The following is a 22,744-nucleotide window of genomic DNA, read 5'->3' as shown; positions in this document are numbered from 1 at the left end:
GCGTTGTTTGCAAAGAGTTCATCGGATTTAATGCACTGAAAGGACGCCAGGATCTTATCCGTGCACGCGGATTAATCAAATTTTTGAAAGCGGCGTCGTCAATTTGATGTTCCAATGAGAGTTTTGATACTCCTCAAAAGTGATAATCTCTTTTGGGCAGTTTGCAATATTAGTATGTCGCCACTTGTCTGCAAATGTATTATTTTATGAACTAATACAGAAGCAGGACACGTTTTCCCTAAGCTCAACGAAAACTGATGAATTTATTTATTGGTCAGATAGGCGAAAGAAACGTTGACCGTTGAATAAGCAAGTAAGTTGTTATTTTAAGTACATTGTAACTTTCGTTGAAAAGTTTTATAACACTGGCCAATTTATCGAACTTTATTAATCTCATTTATTCGTTCCTCTGACAGTTAAAATACAAATTGTCACCACTAGACTTTATTGAATTCCAACTTTTTTTCGACGAAAACTTTTTATACTTATATTTACTTATCTATTACTAAAAAATACAATAAATAAGACTATATAATATTAGTAAATCATTTAATCAAGTTAAAACTATACTAATTAATAAAAGAGAAAGAAATATATATTTTATATTTAACCATAACTTTAATTATTCTATTTTTTTAATCTAACATTTTAATTAGAAATATTCGAATAATTAAAATTGATTTTTAACCTTAAATTTGACCTAGTACTTATTACTTGTTAATTATCACATTTATTTAATTCACCAACAAAAACTTTTTACCTCACTTACTTACCAATGACTCAGAAAACATAGGAATTTTTTTACTAATTTAGTAACGTTTTTTACTATCCTTAATTACTTATTGCTTTGCTAATTCATTTTCATTGCGTTACTCACAACTACACAATGATAACGATAATTGCTTTAATTGAACAGCCCTATCACTTAAAGGATAGCAGAAATGGCTCATTAGCTACATAAATAATATAACTACTTTTTCGAGCCATTTCAAGTCATCATATTTGTATTTTCAGCCGTCAAGCGCACCTTCGTCTGTGCAAATAGTAAAAAACATGAGTGTGAAATATGATTTTGTCATACTGATGTTGTGCCTCTCGCTCCAGGTGGGTTATTCTGGTGTCAGATATTTCATTATTTATATGCAAACTTATATGTTCATATTATATTTAAAAGACTTTGTCACATAACATATAATGTTACTTTTTCTTTAGATTATTTGGGTGAGCGGCGACGACGACAATGCGGCCAAGTTGAAGAGCTGTAAGGACAAAATATTCAAGCAGATTGATAACTTCAAATTGGATAAGGCACACTCCTGCCTTTCCGCCGACAAGTTGAAAATTCTGAACGATAATCTGAATAAATACAAAAACATAACGGCCGAAGTTAAGAAAACGTTGCCGGCCGAGTGTAAATTAGGAAAAAACATGGCGGACTGTTTAAGGAAGTTTGCGGACGTTTTACAAACTAAGGGACGTTCCATTTCCGAGGATTTCGTCGGGAGTCTGAGGACCATTGTGGACGCTTCGCAAGGATGCGTGACGCCAATTATGGAAAAAATGAAGGGGTTGGATAAGTATGTTTTAAGCGGATGTCCTTAGCCATCTGATCATATCCAATATCTAAATAAATGTACGTATAAATGGTCTCTTATTTCTTCAGTATTTGCTTTAATTTTATTTGTTTAGCTACTGAAAACATTTAATTTTCATTTGTTTATTTTTTTTGTATCTAAAATGACCTACCTACCTTCCTGTTAATTGTTTCCTTTCATTTGGATAACGAAGTAACGAAGTCATAAGGTTTTGAAGCAATTATAATATGTTTAAATATTTATAAAAGATTAAAAAACTGAGTCAAGTTCACTTAAAATACAAGCAAATATTTACTACAATATCTTTATATTGTTCAACAGTCCTTGTTATACATAATACTGATATGAATTTAATTACAAAATAGTAAACACAGTTACACAGTAATATTATTTTGATTTTCTATTAAAATTTCAATCCAAATTTTGGTATCTTGAACGACTTTTGGTTTCAAAAACATTTTATTATATATATATATATATATATATATATATATATATATATATATATATATATATAATATATACATGATATTGTCAATACCTATTTTGAATTATGGTGTAGTGAAAATAATTATTTAATGTGATTTGTGGGGTGATCAAATGTTAATCAAAATTTTTACGACCAAATTAATTATGCTCTAATAATTACGGATCATTATAACATTATTTAGGCATGAATATGTATTCCCAACAGAATCATAAAATGTTAACCACCAGGTTAATATTTTATAAACCATTATTTGGTTATGTATTTATATGGAAAATGTTGTTAATTTTGAAAAATTTATAAATTACCGCATCCAAAGATTAATTTCAGACAATATGCCCTGCTCCAAACTAATTAAAATCTTGCATAATTTATCATTGTTTCACATCAAATTAAATGATGGGATTAAACGCCGTACTGTTACCAGAGTTAATAAACAAAACATTGCACTTACGTGTGCAGCTTCCTGATAATTTTGTTCTGCAATTAAGTACAGAGGTTCCCACAGTTTTTATCCGATATTACACCTTGCCAGGTTTATGCGTTGTCTCACAGATTCCTTGCAAACTTAATCAGAGCATGACTGTTGCACGATAAAAACTAATCTAATACACCAACACGTACAGTAATTTTACAGAAACTGGCACATTAAAATTTCATTTAATAAAGAAATTGCATCATTAATATTGGATTTATTGTTCTCACATTTGAAGTTCCCATCACCAATTAGTAAATCAATTAAGTTACCTTATTGTTAGACTCGTGTTTGACATTGTACAGTCCCTTGTGGCACCACATCGTCAAACAATTAAGAAACGAACATGTTACAACCATTTTACTGTCCCATTTTCCACTTTCGCAGCCACAAAACACACTGGAAATGTTTATTAAAAACAATTCAAACTATAGCACTGTGTATCGGCAAAATATTTTTGCATATATTACGGTTGATCGATAAGGATTTAATATAGCAGTAAATAGCAGAGATAGCTGATTATTTTAGTATTTGTATTTTATTTTTATCGATTGCAATCAAAGCGATTATCTTTAGTGATTAATTAAGATATTTTTATCTTTCGGTTTGTTCCAATGATGTATTAATTTATCCATTTGTTTAAGTGCACATTTTCCCACTCGTTGGTTTTTAACAGGTAATAAAATGTACCAGAAATATTTTAACATATTTAAATAATTTTAGTTTCGGAATTTCTGCCATTGTGTGTATTTTCAATTAATTTATTTATTGATAGAATAAACTGATTAGTTCAAACACATGCACCTCCGATAAATTTTAGTTAAATAAATATTTGTTTATTAATGGCCAAACCTGTTAATGTAATTAATTACGGTCATTTGATTTAACCATCCTTCTCTTTTTGTTTTCGTTAACGGTCCGACTTCCTCCCGTTTTCAATTTATTATTGAATGCCAAAGGAATTTGTAAACGAAATCAGATTTTCAAGACCAGTTAGTTTTTAATTATTTTCGTTCTGTTTCCTGTTGAGAGAAATTGAATAAATCGATTGGCGTTTCAAAGAATTACAACGATAATAGAACACACATTGCAGAATAACAGTAAAACATCGTGTGCAAGTTGAGTAAACAATTTACTGTAACGCAGAGCCAAATTAATACCATCAAGATGTAATAATTGATTTAATCGTTCTTAATTGCTTTTCTATTAATTAAATTAAATTACATAACTAGAACACTAGTTCTAATGCATAATTTATAAACTTATGGGTTAACATTAATATTTCTCGAATGCAAAATTTAAAATATATAATATTAGAAGGTGTTAAATAATATAAATAAATACAAGTCACTCTTCATAATTGGCAGAATTTTATTATATTTATATTCATTAATTCACAAGTATAATTTTTTAACGAAGTAATTTTTAATTAGTATTTAACATAATCAAAACATATGTATCTATTTATAATAATTTACAATTTAAATTGATATTTATAATAATATTTTAAAAATTTATTTCATAAAATATACTAAAATTCTTGTTTTTTAAATTTACACACAATTTATTATTTATTTGAGTATTTTCTTTTAAATACACATTTTTTTTTTTTTGTTAATTATAAAAGTATATTTTTTGTATTTTTTTTTAATTTAATTTATAAACTTTATTAAAATTATTTTTAGTGATATTTTGAGTATTTTCTTTTAAATACACAAATTTTAGTTGTTTTTTGTTAATTATTAAAGTAAATTTTTTCGTATTTTATTTTAATTTAATTAAAAAAATTTATTAAAATTATTTTTAGAAGTATTTTCTGTATTTTCTTTTAAATATACAAATTTTTGTTATTTTTAATTTTTTTTAATTAAATTAATTTAATTTTAATTATTAAAATTTTAATAAAATTGCTTATCATTTTCTAAACTGTGTAATTAAATCATTTGAGAAACAAAAAAATATGTACATGTGCTTCAAAAAGTCATGTGTGGTACTTCACAACAAGCTGAACAAATTCAATTGCAAAACACAATTGTCACTAGCATAAACCAACCTCAACGAAAACCCGCATTCAACACAATGAAATGAATGAGCCCAAAAGAATTAGGCGCACATCTAAAAACCGCACGCACCAAACTGAAATTTTCAGTGGCAAAACCGGCAAACATTTCACGGCAATGTTTGCCGATGTGAACTGCACCACTAGAACGGGAGCAAACACGGCACGGACTAGAAAAACGTACTCGACGTGGTTTGTGCGAGGCTAGCCCGACAACGTTGCGTGTGTGTGGCTGAAGAAGCCTCGTGGCACCGAGGTTAGCGGGCGAGTCAAGTGTTCCCTTGAACCCGGGACTCGGGATCCGGGATCTGACACGACGAATTAATTTGCGGAAGTGTCGGCTGCGAAAAACGAACGATTGGAATGTGGTTCATACATTTTAATTGGTTTCCATACAAGGAATACACCTCTTTTGAGGATGTAACGATCAAACGTTGTCGGAATTTATGTATTGTTTCGATTTACAATTTCATTCTAGTTGGTTGATTAAAATAAAATTGTATTATATAATTATTAATATATCTTTCACAAGAAATTTGTTTGGTTAAATTTGGAATAACTATTCTAAACAATCTCGAAATAAAATATAGCGTTGAGTAGAAAGCTGAGGTTAAAATAATCCAAATGTACAAAATGTATACGAACAGTGTTAATTTAAGCAGCAATTGTATCCACTGCTGGAGTAATGAAATTTTGTTTGAAGTTTGCATGCATTCATGTCTGGATTCTGTTTTAATTATTCGCATATATAAATTTAAAATATTATTAGATTTATCATTTAATCGAAAAAGATTGAAAAGCTTAAACTATTTAATCGATTAATGGACACTGATTGAATTTTTCAATGGACAATTTCTGACGGGGCAACAATCAAATATCAAATAATTGTATGTGATATCAACATTTTGTATAAATGAGTGAAATGCGAGTCGTGACAAAATCCGATTAAAATCTACGCTCTATATTTAAACGTGCATTTGTTAAATTCGGTGGAACATGATAATATAATTTACTTGGAGTGGGCTGAACATATTGATTTTTTATTAACAACTAATTGACGATTAAGTGTCATTTCACGAATTATGCCACTAGCAAATAACCGATCATCATGCGATCATGATTTAACTATGAAATTATATTTCTATATATCAGTTTCTGCATCATATTTTTTACGTGTAAGAATTTCTGATAATAAAATTATAAAATACAATTGTTAACTGTCAGAATTTACGTTGTTCAGCTCTTTATTTGTTGTCAAAATATAATAAGTCATATAAATATTAATAATAACATTCAAATAAATGTTACAAAAAGATAATTTCCAAATAACAAAATTTTTCAGAATTTAATTATTTTTGTAAAGTAATTGTCTGTCGAATTTAATTAGAGATGCATAGTCGAATTGTAGCTGTCAGTACAAATAATAGTTACAATTTATTTTAAAAGCTCTGCAGCTCCGAATTTTACAGTAGATTAAAATGTGTAAGTACAGGCCAACAGTTTTCTGTTAGCTATGAGAAATTCCACTATTTGTTGACTCAATAAAGTTTAAGATGGTGTAGTATGATATTTAACTTCTGTATTTGTTTCATATATTACTTTATAACTTTCAAGAAGTCACAGAAGTTTTACGAGCTTGCAATACAATATTGAATTTTTTATTGACTGTATTTACCAAAGTAGTTTTATTAAATAGCTCATTAAGAGTTTAGGAACAAATGATTAATTAATTCAATTAAGGACACTTCCAATACGAATGTTAATCAATAAAGAAAAGTAACAATAACTTTTTTCTCCAAACTGGTTTTGTTCCTTAAATATCTTATATGTATGAGTGTACATTTGTATGTCTATTGACTTTGACACCCTGTATTTCCATAATTTTCCACATCAATACTAAGTGAGATAAGATAAATCGATCTTGAACCTTGAAAATTGGTGGTAGAATTCTGCAAAGACCTCTCGAAGACACCTTGTATATATTTAAGTAACATGTACAAAAAATAAAATTTACATTAATTTAACGTCAGTGTGATTCTACAATGAATAACGTGACCACCTAAATCTCGCATCAAATAAACGCTTCACATACAAAAGCGAAATCCACGTAACTTGAAACTCACGATGCAACAGAGAATCGTAACAATGGACCGACAGGGGACTGGACATTATTTTAAAAGTTCAACTCTCTGATAAACCCTCCGAAGTAACAAAGTCTGTCGCTGACGTATTATCGTGCAGTATACGACACCGTGGACCATCTGCAAACCTGCCGAAACTAATTCCCTCATCAGTGAGCACGAAATTGCCCGGCAAGGAAGTTTGATGGGACCTTCCTATTGCAAGGTTCTGGGATATGAGGGCAAAAACCCGCACTGCACTGCCGGAGATATCTTTAATATAGGGATTTATTTGGTTAATAAAACCGGTTTCTAGTCGCTTAGTCGTTTAATTTCGACATATTAAAGGGATTAAATTGGAAAATCCACAGAATAAAATAAATATAAATCAAAGTTAGCAGAGAAACAAGGTGTGCAATTTAAAGAATTGATCAGTTATTGGAGGAATTTACTTATGAAATACCGCTTCAAAGGTAACGATTTAAAGGACAATTATCGTTGTGGAAGCTGCAGCATTATTTTTATCGGAATTTCAGTGGAGTCCGGTAACTGTGAGTGCAATTAAATGCAGTTTAGTGCAGTCGTCAATTATCCGAAACTAATCAGATTGCGCAATCCAACTACTAACCTACTAATTCGGAACGTGTAGTCATGCATTAAAATGTCTGCCAATGCGGTGAGCCCGTCTAAGATTCAATCTATTAACGTTATATCGATCAGGGAAACCGTAATTTTAACTCAATTATTTTTCGGTGCTCATGTTTGACGATTCAACTTTACCATGAGTTTACCAAACATTAAACTAATTTCGGTTGGGTATTACTTTAACCTAAATTACATTGATGATAAATATACACAATTAATTTATATTGTTTTTTTAATAGAATGTTTGATTGACCAACATTTGTTTTATTACAATATATATATATATATATATATATATATATATATATATATATATATATATATATATATATATATTCAAAGACTATTAATTAAATAAATGCATACATTATTCAACATTTCTTTTATAATAACGTAGTTATTTAAAAATGATATAAATATGAATGGGCTTACATTAATCCATTTATAAAATACAAACAATGGCATATTGCGCCATATTTTTAAGCTAAATCCGCCATATACTCTTTTAATCTCCTTTATGCCCTAAAACCCAGAAAAATCTGCAAATTTAAAGTTTTAAATTAAAATTTATCGTGGAACTTTGTTTTGTGTGCACATATGTTGTTTTAAAATAAAACTACACTGAAACTTTATAATAGTACATACAGGGTGATTTTTAATTATTTATCTTTACAATGTTTAATTTTAAATTTCATTAATATTATTTTAAAATGAGATGTTCAATAATTTGATTGCGTCAGAAAATAGAACTAAGGTTGTATTTTAATAAAAAAACTTCATATGAATGTATGTCCTGAATGATTTGAATTTTGTAATACAGGGTGACAAAATTTTTAAAAAATTAATGTTTTTATAATAACAGTGACATCTCTCTAGATAAACTGAAATTGTCTGCATTTTCTGTTGTATTTTATAACATTTACTATTCGAATTAAATTTAAAAAAGTAAATTCATCATATACATACAGGGTGGTGCATGACACAACATAGGGAACAGATAAAACTTTGACTTGTTTGTCGAATTTAATTAGAGATGCACAATCGAATTGTAATTGTCAGTACAAATAATAGTTCCAAAATTGATTTTAAAAACTCTGCATAAAATCAGAAAATAAAACTAAGTAATCAATTGCCATATGTCCCAGCTTCATCTGTTCTTCGAATTGTAAATCCTGAACAGTCCTCAGTGTTACAAAAAGGTGTGCCCTGGCTCGAGGTCCATGGAGATTTTTAAAGTCCGACTGCCACACTCCGGGAATTGGATACCCGTGGCTCTCCTACTGCGAGATTGTTCTGCAGCTGCACGGCCATTCTGAACAAATTTACCAGGCTTATTGGCGGAGATGTACGTTCCCAGACTCTTACAGGATTAGAACTGCGACCCCCGACATGCTTAAATTATTATCTACACGGTGTCGAAAAGATAAAGGTCCTAATATCGTATTTTCTATTTCTATTTTTTATGTCTGAGGCTAATCTCGTATATCAGATGGTGAAATTGAGCTTGATATTAATTACTGACCATAGTGGGCAATCAATCACCTATTAATATAATACAGTAGTGTGGTATGCATAAACGTATTAATTATAAGCAAACACAATTTCCTCCATATAAATAAACTTATCAACCTGTTGCATAATTTCTAAAATTCAACCAACATTGAATAAATAATCCCTGAAACTCCAACACTTGAGCGGTTCCATTGTCTTTGCTTTCGATCTGCATAAACACGAATTGTGGTCGAGTTTACATTTAATATTACACAACAGGCTGACAGGCGATCATAACCAACAGGCTTACACCGAACATAACAAATGGCATGTTTGTTTGCCCTCCTAGATTATACATGCAAAATGTGCAGCCTGAAAATTGCCGGTCTATCGTTTATATCAAATTAAAATCTTGTTGGATATTCTGTCTGTCTAGTTTTCTCACAAAGTTCAGTAAAATGCAACCATTTAACACGTCACGTATTTCCTTGTACAACAAAGTAGAAAACGTAATAAGAAAGTTAAACAGCAAATATATGATTTAGAAGTTGCTCCAGATTCCTGGACAATTTTAGAATACTGAAACGTGAACGTTGTGCACGCCTTCCAGTCTTATATTATAGATTTGCCGTTGACAAATGTATGCTTTGTTATTTATTATTCATACATTTTTCCGTCGTTTCCTCTTGCGCCACAACAGAATGGGAATCGATAGGAAGGATCCACACTTTCATTTAGCCATATTTTCCTCCAGTTTATTACTATAGTCTGGCCACCTCTAGACAAAGCGCACTTTATGTCTGGATAGGTTTATTATACTCAGGAAGACGTGCCTAAAATGGTCCGTTACATAATGTACTAACATACAATACAATGTTGCTTTCGCGTTTTAATTTAAGTCTGGATAGTAAACACCCGAATTTGATCACTAAAAATAGAATGTTTTTGTTTTCTTGAACTTTTCCTATGTCCTTTTAAAATGTTAAAAACACTTGTTTATCGTACAGGTTTGGTTCCCAACAAATATTTGTAAATGAGAAGTTTTTGTTTTTGTAAATATGATCATAAATAATAAATTGTCATGATATATTTTTATTAGTTTATGTTTCATACAACGACTGACTTTTGTGAGAAACATCATGCATAAGTCACCCACCGGGGAGCAAGTTTGCAATCAAATATGATTTATTGATTATCCCATTAAACATTTTTAAATTTAAAATAAAAAGTTATGTGTCTTCCGGACTTCAATGTAAAATATACGAATTTCCGTATGTATTATTCCATTTTTTGACCTGGAACCTCCTCAACGGATTATCGTGAAAGTAAAACACCAGACCTAAACAAATATTTGTATATGTAAATGTTACAAGATAATTCTCTAAAAAAATCTCGTTTTAGAAAATCTGTATTTTGCTTTGTTACTTAATTTTATCAGAATTTTAAAGGCCAAGTACGTGATAAAGTTTTTAAAATATATATGAGTGTACTAATGAAATTTATATTAGTTACAAGCTGTTTATTACACTTCTATAACCAAACGACGATGTTACGAAAAACGGTCATACGATCAAATTCCATACGATCATTTTCTATACGATTAAAATCCGTACGATCATTTTTCATACTACGAAAATCCGTACGATCAACATACATATAATCATTTTCCATACGATGAGAATCCGAATGATCAAAATACATATGATTATTTTCCATGTGATCAAAATTCATACGATCATTTTCCATAATATCAAAATCCATACGGTCAAATTCATATTGATCAAATTACATAGTTTTACTTTAATAATTTTATGGATTTAGTAAAAAACGGTTATTTCAATATTACAAACAGACACTCCGATTTTATTTATATGTATAGATAATCATTATTCATACTTACAGTAAAGTTTATTACTATAGCAACTTGTAAATATTCTACCGATAACTATTTTATTTAATGTGAACTGTTAAAATAATTTCAATTTACTAATTATTATATATTTTTAATACCTTTTAATAAGTTGCTATAATTATGTCCACTACTATACATACATTATATACTTAAATGAAAGTACATTTAGTGATTTTTAATTACCCAAAATGTTTAGAAAAATTCAATAAAGCGAATTTGAGATATAAAGACTGGAAAACATTTTTACTCATACAATGTAGTTTGTGAATAATTTATAGTAAAAAAGTCTTGGAAATATTTATAACGGTAAGTTTTTCCATTTTCTAAACTTCGTAACAACTTTATAAATTTTTATCAACTGCTTAAACTTTGTATGTTCCTCTTTGTTCTATACTTTGACATTTTCTAGAAAGTGTGTAACTAATTTAACTCTATCAGTAAAATTTTAATTAAAAAAAATACTGGCAATTTATGTTAATTTTATTTAATACAACTTAAATGAAAGTTTAACAGTTAATGAAACAATGGCATGGAAAATTTGTGTACAGAATACTGCAAAAGTAATTTAGATCCATTAAAATAAGATAACTTCCGCCAAGGGCTCTAATTAGTTACTAGAATATTCATCCGATATTGAAATATCATGTTATAAAAGGAAGCTTTTTAGCTGAAGTATGTTTAATCAGGATATTTTTAATAATTTAACGTTTATCTACATACCGTTGGTTACTTTAATTTACTTTTTCTTCGTAATGCTACATATGTTTAAATATTCACATTTTTATGTGGTATACACATACACCGTACACAAAATGAACAAAAAATTGAGCATGGCAGAAAGAGATACATGTAACATCTAAAAAGTTAAAAATAACAATTCAAAAAAATTTTGCAAAACAAAGTCGTAATTACTGAAAAATAGGCGAATAAAACAAAAATAAAGTGTCTATTGTATAAATATTTTCTTAAGTTTGAACGAGTTGTTGAACATTTTCTCTCTACTTTATCTCCAGTCGTAAACTAATATTTGTGGTTTCAGTTTCATCAAATTTTATGAAGGGATCATAAAAGAAAACATTTTGTGCAACAGTTATTTGTCATAATTGGATTAACTTAAAGTATTTTTATTTGTAAGGCAAAAATATTTTCTAATAATGTGTCAGAATCTCCCACATGCACAATTTTAATAACAAACTACATTTCAGAACAGCGACGTGTTTTTAATAGAACACCCTAGCTATGCAAAAGCAATTTTGGTGCAGTAAAAGTCGATAAATACTTTCAGGATTCGGGTGCAAAACTGAACGCCTAGAGACACAGAATATTTATTCGACATTAAAGGACCGCTACAAAAATCTTTATATATGTGAATGGTTCTAAAATAGACAATAATATTTTATTCAAGCGAATAAATAATACATTATTCAAACTTAATTCTGTATTTAAAAATATGATATGTGGTGTATTAATTGTATGTAATATGTTTTTAGTATATTGAATTGAAAGCCACAAATTATAACATTTAAATACCTCAATATCTATTAATTATCAACCGATTATTTATTATTATTGTTATTAATATACCACTAAAATTAAATTAAACATTTAGGTTACACAACAATAATAATTTAAAATGATGGGTTGAAATCTATTTTGATAATAAGATCAGTGGGACAATTCATAAGCAATTTAAATGCATTAAAAGTCAATATCGCTATTGCATCCCCCGGGGAATGGATCCATAAAATATTCATTCGATATGTAAATAGCATGAGATTGCTGTCGATTAAAGGGCCACGCCGAAATCTGCATTGAGCATGGGCGGTCTAAAGCGGGGCATTAGTTAAAATCTTGTTATATTAAATGTAGAGCCGTCCTCCCTCAGACCTGCACTCCACGAGATTTATAGAGGTTTTGGGATGATGTGGACATCGTCAAGTGACGTTATTAAATCACGTTTACCACACTATCCGGCCACTGTGCGTTATATTCTCTTTACGGTTATTATATTAGGAAATTTACTCTTCGGGACAAACAGTTTAATAATTACTACGATTTAACTATTATTTGAGTAGTATAAAGTTTAGGCGAGTTGCGGCATGAGTTGTACAACTGACGCAAATGTTGGGGAACTTCCGGTTAGTTTAATAATATTAAACCCATAAAATTACAATTAGATTGTCTAATATATATATATAGTCTCATTATAAAATATATGAGTATATATAAATAATAAGTGATTTACTGTAATAATGGTTTGCTTTCAGGCATTTTCAAATAAGTATTTATCCTGAAATTTCTCTGAAAGACTAATAACTAAAATAATACGTTGTAGAAAAATTTAGGGTTTGTTTATTCAACGTACCTCATTTAAATTTAAATGAGTTTATATCCTAAGAATGAAGTAAATTTAATATATACTATATATTGGAATATATTTCTAAACATTACATATTAGTGTATTTCTAATGTCTTGCTTATGTATTTTTTATTATTAAGGCAAATAAAAATGTTAAAATCCTAAATATGTATAATATTTAAAAAAACATCTAAAAGGATTTAAAAATTTGAATATGAAGAACCTATAAAAAATTCAAAAAACCAGAAAATCCAGACGATCTAGAGAATTTAGAGAATCTAGAGAATATAGAGATTATAGAGAATATAGGGAACATAATGTATTTATGCTTATTTAAATATTTATTTATTTTTTATAAAATATAATTGAAATACAAATCCTTTAAATATAAATTGTTTTAACTTAAATTGTAAGGTTACCAAATTCAATATTCAGAAATCTGTAAAGAAGAACAAAGGTAAGTAATTTAATTAAATCTGCAATTTGTATGTGCTCTCCAAATCATAATTTAAGAACGCTTTTGAAACATAATGAGAATTTACCTGTTTAAATTAATAATTTTAACAAAGAAATGAAAAGAAAAAGAACTTGAGCACTGAATACGAATGTGGAATTAGTTTGTGTTTATTTGTTAAATATTACTTCCAAGTACAAATTAGTTTACATCCAAGTATAATTATACCAATTCTTTATTTACGTTTTTAACATTGAGCGGATTTCCTTAATCTTAAAAACAAAATCTCTTTATAAAGTGAGAGTAATTAAAATTAATTCGGAAAGTTGTGACAAAGTCTTACACATTTTTCATTAGACTCTTTCTCAAACTGTATAACTTTAAGAATGTATATCGAATTTGCCGATTCGACTTTGCCGGGACTAGAATCTAAACACTTCTGATTAATTGATTTTTGCCATCATTAGCTGGATGTTGTTTGCACTGTGACAGGTGAATCGAAATCGATTATTAATTGTCACTGATTAATTTCACTAAGTGGTTTAGTAGGTGTGTAAGTTGTAAAGTAAATCAATTTTTAGAATTTTTAAGTTATTATTATTATTAGATGCATAAAGCTTTTCGAACGATTTTGAATGTTAATGCATCAAAGTTTATTTTTAAGCAAAATCAATATTGATCTGAAACAGATGCAATACACAATATCCCTTAGGACTGGAATATTAAGATGATGTTTATTAATATTGCGATCTAACAATTTCTCAGTTCGTTCTTACCTTAGGGTCTGTCTCTGGTTGTATCATCCTCACGTCTAATGTTCCAGCCATCACCGCATACCAACATTTTCCTGTATCGCCCTGTCGGAACACTGCAACAAAGATATTACAACTATTAATAAGGGTTTTAATAAAAGTTATGTAGTTGAAGTGTGCGATCACCGAAAGTTTTCTAACTCGACAAATCTCATCCCGCTAATAGTTGTGTGGAAGCTTATTTAAGTCCTGGCAAACTTTCGAAATGTCTTGGTAATCAACGTTTTAGACTAAATGGGTGTCTTAGTAATACAAGCTCCAAGACTATCTAATCTAATCTAATCTAATGTAGTGTAATTAAAAATAACGATTGTCGATACCATTAACATATTAAAACAATCGGTCAAATGAAAGTTTTTTTTTTCCTAATTCCGAGACAGTTTGTTTACTTGTCGATGTTTCGTTAACCTCGAAAGCGGTTAATTTATTTATATCGACTGCACGCTCAAATTAGTATCTCGCCTTGGTCGATAGTGTTTTATACGGTCGCACTTTCTTTGCAGCTGCCCTTTTCTATTTTTAAATTCACCTATACAGTGTTGTTGTTTTTCACCGTCTCTAGGTCAGTCATTGACTCAAAACAATGTCCCCACCCAAAAACTAAGGTAAATGATTAGTTAGTTCAAAACTGATTGTGAGTGGAGTAAAGCATAATATTATAAAATAAAATAAATATAATTTGAGAGTACAAATAATGGGCTCCTTGGTTAACGTGTAAGTCAAAAGTTAAATTTTTAACATCAAAATTGGTGACTTTACAAACATTTTAGTTAGATCATCAATCTGTCAAAATTAAAAAAAAAAAAATAACTCAAACTTCATAAGTGAATCATCCTGTATATAAAATGACTTACTAAACTCTAAATGTAAACAATAAATGAGTGTTAAATGGACTATGAAACAGATTTGTGAAATGAGCTTGTACTACCATTACTAAGCTCATAAACTGTCATTTTTTCGATCTAAATCATTAAACATCGAAGAGAGGATTTTGATGGAATTCACAACTCCGTCATAACTTTTATTTATTTAAATTGGACCAAACTTTAAATTCGGACTGGCAATATTGAAGAGAAGTTTCCGTGAACAGTCTTTGAAAAATATCCACAGTTGTGCACTAAATGATTGATGAGTTAATTAAACTAACTAAATTGAACCCAAAACATAGAACGTTTTATTTATTTGTTTTACTTTTTCTTTTCGCAATAGTCGCGATGAAATAATGCGAACCCTTTTCAATGCAAATAAGTCGCTTGTGTGAACGTTGCCAACTTCATATACAATTCTTTTGCTACACAGAAACATTTTAAATTCATTCGGACAGTCGAAATATTGGAACCGAAGTAGTGAACTCAGTTTTGACCTCCTCTTCAGAATTGAACCATTTACTACTTAAAAAAGTGAACAATAGCAAATATAAATTATAGTTAAATGGAAAAATATCTGGATGATTTGCTTCTGCCAATTTAGCATTTTGAAACTTACTTTGAGTCTTTAAGGCGACATGTTGGTATAACATTGTCAGGAAGAGGCATAATATTTCATTGTCTGGAGAAGTATCTTCACCATATTCACTATCTTCAGTATCTTCACTATACTCACCATCTTCTCTACTTTTACTGTATTCACAAATTCGACTTCCTGTACATTTTCTCTGGCGATGTTATTAAAAATTCCTGGAGCAATGCGTTAAATTAAAATCGTTATTGCTCTGGGAATTTTTGCCAAGGGCTCAACAGGGTACATGAACTAATTTAGTTTATGGTATTTATGCACCAGGCAATTAAATTTCCACTGAAACCGATACAAAGGATAATTAAATTTGTTCATGGAAATCAGGCAAGGGCGGTTTATCCAACGTGCATTTTGTTACAGTAAGTCAATTCGATATATTAACGAAATTCTCAAAGTAGTTTAAAATTCGAAAACTGATTTGAGGTAATAGTTTATTTAGTGACGAGGTCGATGCGGCTGTGTGTGCCGAACTTTCCGGCCCCCTTTTTCCGAGTTTATTTTCAGTAAAGCCGACTAGATGGAACAAAAGCCAACGTCTGGGCCTTTTAGGCAAATTTTTAGGTCCACAAAGGCGATACTTTAACTATTGATGAAGTGAAATAACTTGCTTATTCAAATTTTATCCGTCGAACGGGGAATCGATAACGGCCGTTCGGTTATAAAGCTCCGACGCATCGCTGTTTTACATACTATTTACATTAAGCATATTCCTGCATGGCTCACGTCAATGGTTCCGACATGAAATGTGATTTGTAATCCGGTGCGGTCCGGTACGTTTGAAGAGGTAAGATCCGGAACTAAAGTGTTTTCAAGTTTTTGAACCAGATACAAATCGACCACGTAAGATGGATTAAATAACTTGACAAGATATTTAGATTTTACAACATGTGCTGCTCAACCTGTTGGATCTGGACTACATTCGAAACACTCCTCTCGCTCCCGGAACTAAATTTGCTTCGTGTATAAAACGTGAAACTGAATTTAAGATGCAAATTCAAATTTTTTTAAGAAAGATTGTAATAATATTTCTGCTGTTATTGGAAATCTGGGTGCAGAATGTTATGACGAATAACATACATATAAACGAAGTTTATATGAAATTCTTTCACATAAATATAACCCAATGCTTTCATTTAGAAAAAATGAATTATTATTTAAAAGGCATTTTACGTAACAAAAAGTGACAACAAAATAAAAAGGTTGATAGGATGTGGTCAACGAAACTTGATATTTTAGACGCAATTCAAAAAAGAAATCACTCTCCAGTGTAATTTTATGAAAAAAAATGGATACAAGATATCACTCAATATAATTGAGGTCGTCAATAGCAAATAGGTTTTTCATAATAATAATATATTGTGATTTCGGCTGCCTCAATTGTAATAAATTAATTGTAGTTTTTTTTCCTTAGGAAATCTTTGAATAGAAATATTTTTAATTTAATAAATTGATTTTATTTTATAAAAGTCTTGTATGTGTTTCTAAATTTAGGACACGTTTAATAAAAAGTAACTATTAAACTAATTAACTAATTTTTTAAATTAACTTTTTAAGTAGTAAGAGGCATTTTTGGAAATAAATACTAGAAGTAAGGTTTAAATTTTTAATTCAACTTATGGTTTATATAAAAGCTTTTGAAAGTTCTGAATTTTAATATGCAATCAGATTTTAATGTGTACTAAATTTACAACGTTTTTTTCCTTTTTAATTTGCCCATAGACGTTAAATTAATCTGAAATTACGGCTTGAAAAATGACTCTAATGAATTTGAGTTAAACGAAAATTTTACAGGATAATAATTGAAAATTGTGCACTGGAATACATTACAGGAAGATAAAACAAATTACAACAAACACCACTGGTTAAACTAGATTATTAAATAAATTTATGTTTTATTCATTGATTCGTAAATTAAACTATTGTTACAATGTATGTTAGGGAGGAATTAATTTAATTAATTCATTAACATCGTTTGTATCTACAAATTAGAATTCCGGCTGTTTCAAAATTAAAAATCAATGAAGTGACTCATTAAATATTGTAATTAATTAATTCTTTATAAATATTATTAATGGTAAAAATGTGTCAAATAAAAAAAAAATCTTGATTTTTGTTCAATATTCAACTGTTGACTTCCCTCAAAACCGTATTGTATAGCACAAAGTGGCATTGTCACCTACACATATAAGATCTATAGAAATGGCCTTATTGTGTTGCTAATAAAATCTACCACTTCTTTTTTCAGATTGATGTCGTCAATATGTCTCCCCGTTAAATTGATTTTGCGTCTTAATTTATTACCTTATTTTTTTGGTCGTAAGATGTTGACTCTGATTTATGGCCTGAAAAATACTAACGTTTTTGAAATACGGTGTGAATGGTTTGATAACTTTCTTCTATAAACATTCAAATAATGGTGGATGCGCATTATTTTATTTTACTTTAAAGACAAAAAGTAGATTTCATTAATATTATTAATACTTATTGCATTGTCTACTGTGGTTTTTGAGTATGGCAAATTAAATTATTATATAATATTTAATATTTAAATTAGAATAACTAAAAAATTAATTATTAATTATTATATTATTACTAATATTCTATTAATTATTCGATTCTATGAACTAGATGAATTGTGCAGCTCAATGATTTTATGATTATTTTATTAAATAATAACCTAACTAATAAATTAATACTATAAGCTTCATGTACATGGATTATTTTGCAGTGAATAAAATATTCATCAAACATGTACAACCGGCTTTTGTTCCATTTAGAGAATAATGAATGCAATGCGACAAGTAATGCAGGCCGAACCATTAATTAGCGATAAATTCTATGTGAATTCAAACAAATGTTTATCGACGAATAATTAATTTACGTTGTGTACTTATACATGGATAGCCGCAACAAAGCCCTGGTACCAAGTCGGTAGGTCGGTGAGTTGTAGCACGACCAGCAACCGTCCCCGCACGTAACGACCCATAGCCACCGGCTTAATTATCTTTTGCCTTTTGGTCCTGCTGCTCCGTATGTAATAAGGATTAATCCACAGCCATGGAGCTTCCACATGAATTATACATGCTGTGTGCCGTGGCTACCACTTCAGACGCGACTCAGACTTTCCTGTCCCAGACAACTGTCCGTTTTATTACAGGACGATCCCGTTTTTAATGCCCCCCGCATTAACTAACATATTTTTTAAGGTTACATTTAATTACCCTGGGCGGCATAAAAAATTACCTGAGTGCGGCCTGAATGGCCAATCCAAATCCTCAATGGGATTTAAAAGTTTAGTTTCCATTCAAAAGTTGGACTTTACTCAATTTTGCCATTGATTCATTCGAGTAATTAATACTAAAATTAAAAAAAAACACTTGGGTAAATATTGTTATATTATTATTTATTTATTGTACTAGAATAATTTATAAATAATAGAGTAAAGTAATCATTACCTAAATGGATACAATCAACTCTTTATGCCTGAAAGAGAAGTAAACTTTTAAATTTCTTTGGGGGTTTCCAGATCGCACTCACGTAATTTTTGTACTCGAACTCTGCGTTTTCCACGCTTTCAGGAAAAACCAATTACATAAAAATCAAGATAAATTTTCCATACACACACACACACCGAGCTAATAAAACAGGGTAGAATTAACCGCAACAAAGAGGGCTTGGAAATGGGGCTTTTAAGATGGCTCCGTAGGTGGCTGCGATTATTTTAATATCCCCATTTATGCCATTTACTTTTTAAAAAGCTTGTCGCCCGACCCGGCTAATTTCCAAGTACGTTTTCCACGTTCGCACACAGAAGAGCGACGATTTCAAAACACAATATGTCGGAAGCGTTATTAAGGGACTCGCCGCCATAAATTCAGTCTCATTAAAAAGTTGTGAGTGAACTCACCGTGTGCACCTAAGCACCGAGGTGAAAGGAGAAAAAGTTGGATTAGTCTAACTTCTGAGTCGTTTAGCGTGAAATAAATCTACTGTAATAGTTATGAGCTGAAAAATTTTTAAACAATGTAATATCTTACATTGTATAGGTGAGACATGTAAGGAAAGTTTATTCTTTTAAAACTTGAGCAACAGTCGCTGCTGTCAATTTATATGATGTGAGATTTTAAATAAAACTGTTACATCTTTATATAAAAATACAAATCTTGTATAATAATAATAATTTCTTGGATTATTAAATTATGGCGAATGCGCCAGCAATACAATTTTCATTTAATTTTTTAGTTGAATATTTATATCTTACTTAAACTGTACAATATTTAATTCTCATCTTTATATAAAAATACAAATGGTTTATACCATTATATTTTTCATTTTTTAAAAAAATTAATAATGAACAATTGTCTTACTGTTTTTAAATAAGACTGAGAGTGGTATATATATTTTATTTGTCAATACTAATTAGTAATTTTATTATAAATAAGTAAATACAATAACATAAAAAAACCTTTTTTTGCGTCGAATTTTATTAAATGGATAAATCTCTATTGACATTTTGATCCCATAACAAATCCTCGCCTATTCTTTAAATATTTCAAGGTCTGCATCAATCAACCTGATAAGCAGACAACCTGAAAGTTAAAGTCGTTAGAAATAACAAAGCCTTCCTAATAGGATAAGATAAAGGTCACAAAATAAAAAGTGAAAAACAAAGCTTATAATTCGATTGAGACAACTGAACGCCTTTTACTCTGAACACGATAACCACAGTTCCCTTCTCCAAAAAATACATACGTACAAACGAGAAAATAAATCCTCCTTTTCTAAATTATATGATGTCACTAACGGCACACAAAGTGTAAGAGGTGTTCTGGACTCATAAATCATTGTACGAGTATTCTATTTTAATTAAATATCGATTAGGTACAATAACGTTATTATCAAGTTCAATAGCTCTCAATAGGCATCATTGCAGTAATATTTAATGGTCCGCTAAACAGTACATCAATTGGCCCAATTTCACATATTATGAGCACTCAAGTTATCAATACAAATCATTTGTTAAACTACCTGCGAATACACTCCTGCCTTAATTAGCAAGGAATTATTAATTAACCAACGTCGTCAAGCTTCTAAAATTGTGTATACCCAGTTATTTGTTTTGCTATTAACTTTACCGAGGCGTTGCAACGCGTTGCTCATAAAATATATCCGTATATTATGCAGGGCGGTAAAAGGAAACATAACTTCTTGTTGGTGTTCTTCAAATCTGTAACACAAATTCCAACATTAGCAAATTTGTGACCAAACTAGAATAATCTGCAGACATAGTCGAGTGCCTCCTAATTAAATTCATCTTATTGTTAAAGAACTTCTGTAAGAACAACCCTTAATTATAACGTATTTGTTTGTTAAGATCGCTTTGAAGTAAAGCTTTATGTTTAGTATCCATTTCATGAGCAGCATTTGGTAAAGAGTACAAGTTTCCTTTGAACTTAGGAAAAATATATTTAATAATAATAAATTAAAACATAAAATAGAAAAGAAATTATTTTTCATTTTTATTATTGGTCGCATTTTAATTATTTTGAAGTCAAGAGATAAATAAATCGGAAAATAGCTTCCGTTAATTTATAATTACTGCAGGCTCTCTGTTCCAATTTATTACTCGACATTTTGAGTTTACTGCACAATCTTAAAATTCATAATTGTTCTGGAGAGATTAAAAAGGAAAAGGCGAGAAGCGGAATGAACGCATCCTTAATTTCTTTTTAAAATTCTTATTTTTTAATTAAACCTGACATTGTGCTTATAATTTCCAAGCTACGTCTTCGGTTTGTGCCAATAAATTACGAAATAACAACAACAACAACAACAACAACAAGAAGTCGTTCACTTTGTTTAAAATGTGGTCTTCTACATAAACAAAGTATAAAATAATTTTTACGCTCTTGCTTTTAGTGCCACTCCCGTTCACTTTTACAACACGTTTCTAGCGGAATTTGACGCGGTTTTATCAGTTTTGTTTTTATTCACTGCAACCATACACTGTGCCATTGTCCTATTTTGTATGAAACGACGTCGATTCCAAAACAATTTCAATGATCCATGTAATCAGATAAAACGCCGCCTCGCCTTAAACTAATGGTTGTGTTTCTATTTAACACCACTTGCAGACGACATAAAGTTCCCACAAAAATAAATAGTTAACTTTCGAGCGATACAATGGAGGAGTATTTTATTCTTGCATCGAGGCGGACAAAACGGTTTAATTAACCATTTGTTAGCTTTAACTTCTACTGTACACTCGAAAGGAACCAACCCCTTTATCCACATTGATGTATTGCTATTGTAATTTCATTAACATTTCTAGACGATAAATTTTAAATGGTATAACGGCCATTATTCAAAATTTTTCTTTTAAATACGTGTGTTTATCTAAGAATATAATATAATCTAAGGATTCAGATTACACAGTCCAAAAATAGGATTTGTAGGTGTATGGGGAATTGGAACATTGTAAAGATTGGGGAACCAAGTGTAGGGTGGTGCACTTTGGCCCTAAGGCACTTGTTTCCTGACTCCGTCGTTAATTAATCTGAACTTACCCGATACGCAAACCCGCCCGTGTCGTAACCGAAGATTTTCGGTTTACTCCAGGGACATGATTAAAAAAATATCTGTTACTTTGATTTTTGCTTGCTAAATTTAACCATAAGATATCCTGCTCAAAAAAGCTACAAAGTAATTAATTTTTTTTCCGGTTATTTTACTCAAAACATTTTTAAATTATTTTTTTAAGTAATCAAAGTAGTCTTCAGAATTTACAACCTACGGTATCCTAAAGGGACGTTTTCGTAAA

The 22,744-nt window shown here is 29.8% G+C and overlaps 2 protein-coding genes across 3 annotated transcripts in view; one reads left to right on the top strand and one right to left on the bottom strand.

Moving 5' to 3' along the window:
* Positions 1 to 22,744, bottom strand: part of LOC109609621 (rap guanine nucleotide exchange factor 4) — a 71,895-nt gene that overhangs the window by 17,223 nt on the left and 31,928 nt on the right. Inside the window, exon 3 of one of the 2 annotated variants that reach the window (XM_049967790.1) lies at positions 14,374 to 14,465. In XM_049967790.1, coding sequence (XP_049823747.1) covers positions 14,374 to 14,465 — 92 coding nt within the window. Of the gene's footprint in view, positions 1 to 2,829; positions 3,187 to 14,373; positions 14,466 to 22,744 lie in introns of those variants that run through there. The other variant, XM_049967791.1, reaches the window with a different exon arrangement.
* Positions 966 to 1,649, top strand: LOC109609622 (uncharacterized). Its single transcript, XM_020026321.2, has 2 exons — positions 966 to 1,104; positions 1,213 to 1,649. The coding sequence occupies exons 1-2, from the start codon at positions 1,054 to 1,056 to the stop codon at positions 1,600 to 1,602; spliced, it is 441 nt and encodes a 146-aa protein (XP_019881880.1). The 5' UTR covers positions 966 to 1,053; the 3' UTR covers positions 1,603 to 1,649.

This window comes from Aethina tumida, chromosome 5 (genome assembly GCF_024364675.1).
Source record: "Aethina tumida isolate Nest 87 chromosome 5, icAetTumi1.1, whole genome shotgun sequence".
NCBI classification, from domain to species: Eukaryota; Metazoa; Arthropoda; class Insecta; order Coleoptera; family Nitidulidae; genus Aethina; species Aethina tumida.
This window is presented reverse-complemented; position numbering and strand designations above follow the sequence as displayed.

Coding starts and splice junctions, on each gene's coding strand:
- LOC109609622 (XM_020026321.2), top strand. CDS start 1,054: ATGAGTGTGAAATATGATTTTGTCATACTGATGTTGTGCCTCTCGCTC. Junction 1,105..1,212: donor TGTTGTGCCTCTCGCTCCAG/GTGGGTTATTCT, acceptor CTTTTTCTTTAG/ATTATTTGGGTGAGCGGCGA.